We start from the raw sequence: 9,767 nt of genomic DNA on the forward strand, positions 1-9,767 counted from the left end.
ACATTCAAAAGAGAATTTGTTTCAAAGCATTTGCAGAAAGATGTATTATCTCCTTTTAAACCAAATGAACCGATATTGGCAAAGACATAATGTACAAATATAAATAGTTTTGTAGATCTGCAAAGTTAACACAGTTTTCATTTTTCATTGCCACAAGACAGGCTGAATACAAATGCACTTCTGATTTGTTTTCAGATTTTTATTTGTGGAAAAAAATGACAACATATAACTTTATATAATATCTGTAAGAAATGTAATTTGTATTATTTGTCAAAAAAAATACACAAACTAAAAGAATAAGAAAATCATTTTTATTAAATTCTTCACAGTTTCACTGTTCAACAAACCCAACACAATGCAATTCTCTGTGTTAGCATCAGGATTTCATGGTGACCGTGATCTTCCCACAGAAACCATCATTAATTACAGAGCATATTGCACCATTTCATGCCTATTATCCCTTTCTCACCATTTCTAAAGATGTTTTGATTAAATTTTTGGCTATAACATCTAAGATTTGTTAAAGCTTGTGAAACATTTAGTGAGTGGAAACAGAAACTTAAGAGAGTAACTGATTCATTTTAGAACTGGACTATAAGAAAAAATCTAAACAAAAAAAAATGCTTTGAAGTTTTTTTTCTAGTACATAACTTATGCTTCTCGATAAATCGACTCTGTAGTATTCTTTTCTTTTTTGGAGACTTAGAATGTTTTCTTTTGTCCTTTCTGACTAGTCTTGGACATTAACTTTTGTTGGTTTTAGGTGTTTACAATGTTCTTAAACTTACTCCCTCTCTCTCTTTCCTGCCAGACATCATACAGACGCCACTAGAGCATAGTTTCTGCGTCTGGTTTCATAAAGGAAGGCGAGAACTGCATGAAGGAGTCAGTTTATGGACATGATAACCCAATAGACACCAGAGAGAGAGAGGGCAAGGCAATCCATGGCCAAATATGCAAACATAATAAATCCAAAAATAACTCCTTTCTTATTCTGATCTTTTCCAGTAAATGTATTTGGGTTGTCCTGCCCCCTCTCTCAAGGTAATACTTGTTGGCAATAGGAGCACTTGGCCCAAGCATTGATAGTTGATATCAGATCCAGCTTACAGCTGCTCTCATGCTCAGCTACCAATGCCAGGGGGTCAGGCTCATGGGGCTGGTTGCGGCTGCTGTCAGGCAGCAGGAGGCATTCGTCACTGTCAAGTCTCCTTGACATCGATGGCCGCCTCACTCGTGAGGCCCTGTCACTGTCAGGAGGCAGGCAGAGCCTCGTCACAGTGTCAGAGTCCGAGTGGCTGCTCGCTTCCCGCCTCACCAAACAGCCTGCGTCAGTGTCAGCATCAGCTGGCCTTTGGAGCTGCTTCGTTCCCTGAGCCTGTTGTTCCCTGTCAGGTGAACTTTGACTTTCACCTCAGCTTTTGTGCCACTCATGGTCTGACTTGGGCTGCTAGGTCCTGCTGCAATAACTGCTGTGTTTCCACTGCATGCTGCAGCTGATGCTCTTCTGGCCTAACCACTTGTTGACTTTGTTCCAACTCAGAACCATGGCCATCACCATTATGGTTACCATGGTGATGACCGTGGTTGCGGCCAAAGGCACGATGATGGGAACTATGATGATTGCCATGGTGCCTATGGCCATGACCATGATGACCTTGACCATGATGGCGGCTGTGATCATGTTCTGGGAGGTCTCCTACAGCTGGGGGAGCATCTGCATCAGGCTGTGCAGGTGGTTTTGCTTTGCATGCCTCTAAAGTCTCAGCAGTCTGCGAAAAGAAAAAGAGGATGCAAAAAGAGTTTTACTTTTTATTTCAGGTGCTACCAACATGTTCCAATGAAGCTGTTATACATCAGTGGAATTTATACCTCATGTGAGCAGTCTCCACACATGCGATTGCAGTATGCCTCTTTGATGGCACTCTCTATGTGGCCATGTCCGATGACGGAGTAGGGAAGGGAAATGTGGTGGGTGAGACGTCCACATCTAACGTTAAAGAGACAAAAAAAAAAGCACTGACATTAGTTATTAACCGGGTATAGGGTAAATCTGCGTCACTCCACTGTCTTCTAAAATGTGCCTGAAGAGCCTGACAAACCTGTCATAGATAATGAAGTCATCCTTCTTTGCGTTGAGAGTCTGCCAAACATCTGGCTGTTGTTCAGCCTGTTTATACAGTGAGATTTTATCTGACAGCCTCTGAGCCAGCATGGGGTGGAGTCGCTGCGATTGCTCCTCCTGGTGGTTGATGACCATGTAAACCACATCCCTCATACCATGACTCTCCAATTCTTGGCGCAGGCCATCAAGTCTGTAAGTAAAGATTTTATTAGAAATTGACATATTCATGAAAAATCTAAAATGTGTAGGAAAGTTTGCCTAAAATCGTGTTCACATGTCATGTTTATCCTTTTAACTAACACCAAATGTTCATTTTTATTTTATTTGGGTTAAAAAAGGAGTTTATTTCAGATATGTTGATTTCAATTTGGGTGGAAGATTAGACCTCATTGACTTCACATCCGAGTTTAGCTCATATTAATAATTGTAAATCATATATTTCTTCTTGTACTCATTTACATTTTTATAAACAGTTGATCATTACTATGCGTAGCCGTGACATGATGAAATATGAACTGCCAAAGGGTTATTAAAAGGTTTTCTCTGTACCTTATACTGACAATTCTTATTGGATACTGAACTCATAGTATTTCAAAATCAAGGAACTGACTTTTAGGCCTTTCCCGGGACAGATCTCAATGTGCTTTGTTTCTTATCTGGTCTTGAATTGCTTTAGTTTTTGGTATATGTTGCTGTTTTAAAACATGTAAGCCTAATTCATATTATCTGGCAGGTTCTATTCAAGTGATTTCTTCACACACCACAAGTTGTGTGCAATGCTCTCAGACTTAGACAATAAAATGCTGCACATTGCTGATTACTTTGGTTCTTTGTTTATTCATAAAAAGTGGAAGCCAGAGTTTAGAACCCCCCTGAAAAAAAACAGTATTTCCGTACCTTGAGGCCTGCACCAAGCAGAATAGTCAGCTTGCTTTCAATAGGGCCACTACTGTTACTTGGCCCCTTGAGCCTTTCATTGGCTCCACCTCCCCGATCATCCAGGGTGATGGGGGCTGACAGCGTGGCCCTCCTCCCTCACTCTCTGCACCGCCTCCATGGAGCAGGCAGAGAGTGAGGAGCAAACCGAGGCGCACCCACATCCCTCTGGCGCCTCCTCCCTGCCCCAATCTGAGAAAAAAAACAGTGGGTTGGAGAGGTGAATGTAAGGAATGCAGAAGTGAAAAAACAAATTGGTCATTTTTGTCCTGGATTTGACTGGGCTATAATTATTCCATTAAAATACCAAAAAGTGATTTACTGACAGTTTAACTTTTTCCACATGATCCCAGTAAAACTAAGCAAACCAAATCTAATGGAACAATTGAAAATCTTCAGGTTTGGAACCAAAATCTCTCAAATATCAAATACATACTTCAAATACATCTCTCTATGCATGACTGGCCAAAGGTTAGAGAACATTAGTGCAAATTTTTCCAGAGTTTATCAACTGCGTATCCAGAGGATTTAGCAAAACATTGCCTTGTGAAATACTCTGACATCCTATAACAAAGTATTTTTTTATTCGTACATCATAAAGATTAATGTTAAATCCTCCCAGGAGAGATTTTTTTTTAAAGGATTTCAGAAACTTACCCTTTGTTTAAAATGTTGCTCTGTCTATGCGGAACTCAGCTTTCTCTTCAACTCCTGGAACAAAAAAGTACCTCCTCCTCCTTTGCTCCCCCCTTTTATACTTCGCTTGTTGTTTTTCTCTGTAGATGAAGGACAAAGTTCAAATATCTCTGTCTGCTGATGTCAACACTTTTCCCTGGTTAAAAAACGGACTGTCATCTCCTTAACAGGAAGCAGCTTGGAGAATATTTTGCTGTAACCAACAGTTTTGATGAAGATACGTGTGTGCAGGAAAGGCTTTTGCTTGCTTTAATGAATATCAGATCAGAAGAAATTAATAAAAAAAAAGGTTTTCCTTGTAAAGTTGTCTAATGCTTGATTTTTTCAAATGCATTGATTTGAGCTTTAGAAGTATTTTTTTCTCTTGTAGCAGTGGAAGAAGTGAAAAGGAGAAGGGGGTGTACTCTGCTGGATCATGTCCTACATGTTTTCACATATAGACAGCTGGAAGACGGTTGCGCAATATGCACAAGTTCCACTGCTTCAGCTGTGAATGGAACGAATGTCTCACTTGAAAGCACATTGGTAGTCTATAAACAAAACATGTATTTGTAGATTTATACAAAATATAAAAGGCAAGAAAAAAAAGAACACAATTACATTTTTAATTCTTGGAAGGATTTACTACTAAGACCTTCACTGGGGATTAAGTAGGGAGTAGCATTGCAATAAACTGATGCAAAGCAATAATGTCTGTCACCAACAGATAAGGTTATGTAAAGTCTAAACGGTGTCAATGTGTTGCAGGCTAACTTAATCTTTCCACCTAGAGTGACATCCAGCTAACATGGATGAGAGCACTGCTTGGAGATGAGAAAGGACAATTGTTGATATATTTACACAGAGTAATCTAGACTCAATTATACCTTAGATTTGGCTTTACGCTTAAAGTTGAACACTTAAGCCATTTGGGGTATTTTAGTCTGTCATTGTCAAACTCATCCTAGTCAAATGGGTCTAAGATGTTAAAGATTTGCGTTGAATTAATTCTCTGCAGCCTACTGAATAAAATGTCAAATATTTTCTGTAAAAAATATATGTTCAGAGGAAGAATATTGCAGTATTTCCTAACATGGACAATGCATCTGTTTGCAACAACATGTATTGTTGGCTTTTTAAACTAAAAACTCTGAACCAACTCTTGAGTATAGTGGTGGTAGGAACATGATAGGGGCATTTTTTATGAGGTGCACAAAAGAGGTGGACAAATAAAAGCATAGGGTAACTCTGAAACAGACTGACATGAAAAGCCTGAATAGGCAAAAGAGATACACATGTGAAAAACAAAATTAGCATCAGAGCGGGTGATAACTTGTTTTGCAATCGTTGCTCTTTCTGTTTTGACAAGTGTGAATGTGAATTGAATAGCTTAGAGACATGTAGTAACTTGTCCTGCAATTTAAGATGTGATTCTCTTTATAACATTGGCTTAGGCTATCATGCCATATCTTGATTAGTTAAAATGTGTTACTTATTTACAGAATTTGGCTGATACCTTTCTTCCAGAACAGATTGACCTGTATACAGTGGGGGGGGGGGGGGGGGGTAGAAGAGTACTGAACATGTCAATGTTTTCCTAAGTTAATTTTTTTTCTAGTGGGACCATTGAAACAAAAGTTCCCACCAGATGATGGCAACAGCTCAGGTGAAACACACATACAAAGCAAATGATCCACAAATGAAGTATAAATGGTACATGTTGGGTATTTGAAGAAAAGGATGTCTAAAAAAAAAGAAAAAAGCATATACAGTCAAGAAACCAGACAAAATCTTCGAGTGCTTAGAAAACATTCATGTTGTTAAGATTGAACTAAAGATAGCAGGTTAGATTTTAACTGATGACCTGCAAAAAGGTTTATAAGTACAAAGGTTTTGCGATGAGTTCTTAAATTAGTAAAGGCATGCTTATTTGATGTGACATCCAAGAGTTTTTTTCCCCCTCAAGTTAATTTGTACATTAATTTTCATGTATTTGATCAATTTTGGGGGTATTGTTTAGGATATATTGACACCTGGCGTAAGGTTTTGAATATAGAAAGATTTAAAATGAGAAACATATTGAGAGTTCAATATTTACTTTTCCTGCTGTATATTATGGTGACTTTAAGTATATATTTGAGGATTTATTTCAGAAAAAAAATTTAATAAATATAAAAAGCTTCTTTGAGATGTGTTTATGATCTTTAGCCTCTAAGTTTATTGTTTTTGACTGAATGAATAATCTAAGTATATAAGAAGCCAGTAAAACCAGAAAATGTATAAAGGAACTCTTTGTGCACCTTCCATATCAGGACCTTTGCTTCTCTGGGGTCAAATCAAGTTAATCTAGCACTCAGCTGTCCTCTATATATTTGTTAAAATGTCAGCATTATGTAAGGGTGAGTTGTAAACTGTTTACATCCCCTTCATAAAGATGTAAAACCTTTGATGTTCTAGATTTCTAAACCATTTAGATTTCAGGAACATTTTTTATGCTCAGATTTAAAGCTAAAAAGTTTTTTTTTTTTTTTCGAAGTAATTTGATGTAGAATATATAATAAAATTGAACTAAAACATAGTGTATAGTTTGAAAAGTTTCTATTATCTTTGATGCAAGCAATTGAACAGTTAAATAGACTCTGTTTTATTTTAACTTTATTTTATATGTACATTAAGTAAACTTACACAAAAAGAATTGAAACTCAGTTTTTCTTTTTTTATATATACATCTATCTAAATTATAGTAGATACACATTCACTACAAAAACTTTAAAAAATGTGTTTTTTTTTTAGAGTAAACATATTTTTAAAGATGCTATTGAAATGACATTTTGACCAGGTACTGGTTGTGACCAGAGCACCTAACCCATATATAAAATTATAACAAAACAAATAAGCTGTAAAGTTACTAAAATAAAATCTTACTTTGGAAGTGTGCACACTGTTGAAACTGTGCACACTGCAGGCTTTTATTTATTCTCTCTTTTCCCCTTGAAATACATGTTTTTTTTCATCAACTAGGTCTACTTGTGAGCTTTTATGTGGAAACAATAGAATTTAAAAAAAGGGAAAAATGCTAAAACAAACAAACAAACAAATGTAAAAATAACAAACATTTCTAAACCAGATGTGTTTTTTTCCACAACATAAATGTACTTAAGCCAAAAGCTATATTGACATTTGCTGAGAATCTTTTTTTTTTTTTTTTTGGCTGAGGATCAAATGATTCCTTTTCAGTCATTTTTGTCACTAAGCAACGTTCCGGCGTCCTTCTGTTCGCAAAGGTTTCTGGGAAATCGAGGCCTATGGGTTAGAGCGACCGCCCTTTTTGGAGCAACGAGGGTAGAACAGCGCTGTGGGGAAAATAATCGCATAACTGCTTTCTAAAACAGTGCAACGACGCTTAAGGTATGTCTAGCGATGTTTTTCAACACCTTCTTTGATCTACAGGGCTTATAATCAACAAATCTGTCTGCTAAAAGTGTTTTTTAATGCGCGGATTGATGACGTAATGTTGATGGTCAAACGCGAAATGGCGAGCGTGCTAAGAGGCCCGTTAGCGTCGGAAATAATGATTTTTATCATTAGTTTTTCATTAGTATATGGAAGCGCTTCTTGTATTTTACCTGCGTTTGGTAAGTTTAATCCTAAATTTATTAAGTGTATGAAAATATAGATTATTGTATTCTCTGGAGGACAATGTAAGATATTAAGCTAGCTGAGCTCAAGCTAGTTGAATTAACCCCATGTGTCAACATGGACAGCCAGGTGTTTTTTTTTTTAAAGCGTGCATCCAAATTGGTTTATTTACATGTTGTTGTTTTTTTGACAAATACTTATCTCATACCATTAAATCGCATACTTTTAGTTTCATAAGAGCAAAGCAAATTAACAGAAATATAGTTAAAATAAACAAGACCCTACAACAGCTGAGAAAAACTGTTATCGTCTAACTTTGATCTCTTTTGAACGTTGTACCTCCAATATAGAGTTAATCGTATACGTAAGGTTGTAATTACCTGTCTTATAGCAAAGGCCAGATTAGTTATTAGACCCTCACGCTTAAATAGCAATACACCTCTGCAAGTATAGCCATAAATGTCCTTTGCATTGAAAGCATCCAGTTAAAATTCCCTGTGCTGCTTTTTGTCAATCATTAAATATCTATGTTGACAATTTAGGAAAAAATCAGCATCTAACAGCAAAGAGAAAACAAATCCATATGGGCATCATTGTCTCAGTAATGTAATGTAATTCATGAATATACAATTTATTAATAATGTTTACTGGTAAAATCTACAAAAGGCTGATATCTAATGAAAGACTGTAAATGCATCTCATCATATGTAGGTGTGGATAAAGGATTGTGTTTAAATTATTTCGTAAAGATTGACACAGAATTTGATTATCTCTATTTTGATGACTATTATCATTTTGTTTTGCATGTGTAAAATGATTTACCTCCTAACAAGCCAGTACTGCAGCAGTTTCTTTCTGTGCGTTGCAGAAAATCAGCAAATAACATAAAATCCTGGTTAAAATCCAGAGGTGTAAATAAAACCCAGCTTCAATAATTGCTGTATATCTACTTAACAAGGTAAAATTGATGGGTATATCATAACATTTTAATTCTTTGTTGGGCTAACTGTATTAAAAGCTGACTGAATAGATGCTACAAAATACAAAGCTGTTAGGCTACTGAACAAAAAAAAAGGAATGAAATCTGTGAAAGACCTATGATTTGTATTGTAAGGAGGTGTAAAACTAAATAAGATAGGGTATATTTTTACACTTTTTTTTCATTTGTTTAAATTAAGTGAACTGTTACAATATTCTCTGAGAGACTTTGTACTGTTGGCAGCAATTTTAAGCAGGTTGCCCTTAGAGGAATTTAAATTCAACTCTATGAAGTGCAATAAATGACAAACTGCTTGCTAATTTACAATTCTTGTTGCTAGCACGTTTTCAGTCATTTTGGTAATTTTCTGCATAGCACCCTCCACTTGGTTATCATAACACGTCTTTTGGGCACAGCAGAGAAAGTGGTGCTGCTTTGTGCTGAATGAAGCAGTAAAGTGGACACTGCTTAACTTTGTGGAAGGTTTATATTTATAAATAGAATTCTGCTTCCTCGTTTACATTAAAATGTATAAATAATCCCAGACTCATGATTGTTTGCATGCCTTGCTCTGCTCTGGTATTACTTCACTTGTGAACAACAGTCAGGCTCTGGAGAATGGTGGTAAGGTTATACCACTGAAAAATATTTCTTTGAGCAGAAATGATCATTTCATTAAACAGATCAAATTATACTAGTTGACAATTAATCGTAAGTGGATTGTTTGTTTGCATCACTAGATTTATCCTCTGTTGCATTTAAATATCTGTTAAGTTATAGTTCCAAATAAGCCAATATCTGATCTCTCATGGTCACCTCTATCCTTTAGTGTCTGCTTTTCTAAACTTTATTATATAGTAGACCACCTGGTTTCAGTTTTTCTTTGATTAAAAAAAAAAACACTCTAATAGTGCTACATGTATTTGCTGCTCCTTCATCAGCTTTTCCACTCTTCTGTTTTTGCAGGTCGGGTAAATGATGGAGGCGGGAGCAGAGGTAGAAGTGAATGGAGGAAGCGAATACCCTGGGCTCTACAAAGTCATGATGGGCAAACTTAACGAACAGCGACAACTGGATCAGTTTACAGACATTACTCTTATAGTTGATGGTATGTAAAGTATAGCTGTGTGTTTTTGTTGTGTTTTTAATAAGCTTACACATGAGTATTATTGAATAAAACCAAGCATACATCCCATTCTTATATATATCTACTCATAAAAAGCAAACTAAAAGTGTAAAAATGCATCTTCCTGTTTTTATCTACACTCTAACAAATAATGTAATGGGTTTACTCAAAAAGATATGTTTACTTTTTGCATGGATCTTTTTAAGTTGTCCTAACTTCATTGTTAATTGAGTAATTGCTACTAGTCCAGCATAACAACACCAACTTAAATAGCCACATAAATACAA

At 36.1% G+C, this 9,767-nt stretch overlaps 1 protein-coding gene across 1 annotated transcript; it reads right to left on the reverse strand.

Annotated features, from left to right (window-relative positions):
• Positions 1–289: 289 nt before the first annotated feature.
• Positions 290–3,876, reverse strand: sepp1 (selenoprotein P, plasma, 1). The gene is made up of 5 exons (XM_015389155.1): positions 3,719–3,876; positions 3,023–3,253; positions 2,103–2,315; positions 1,873–1,990; positions 290–1,772 (listed from the first exon to the last, which is right to left on the reverse strand). Exons 2-5 carry the CDS (start codon positions 3,223–3,225, stop codon positions 1,152–1,154), a joined length of 1,155 nt encoding a protein of 384 aa, XP_015244641.1. The 5' UTR covers positions 3,226–3,253; positions 3,719–3,876; the 3' UTR covers positions 290–1,151.
• Between the last annotated feature and the right edge of the window lie 5,891 nt (positions 3,877–9,767).

The sequence above is a fragment of the Cyprinodon variegatus genome, unplaced genomic scaffold, assembly GCF_000732505.1.
Source record: "Cyprinodon variegatus isolate N-32 unplaced genomic scaffold, C_variegatus-1.0 Scaffold450, whole genome shotgun sequence".
NCBI classification, from domain to species: domain Eukaryota; kingdom Metazoa; phylum Chordata; class Actinopteri; order Cyprinodontiformes; family Cyprinodontidae; genus Cyprinodon; species Cyprinodon variegatus.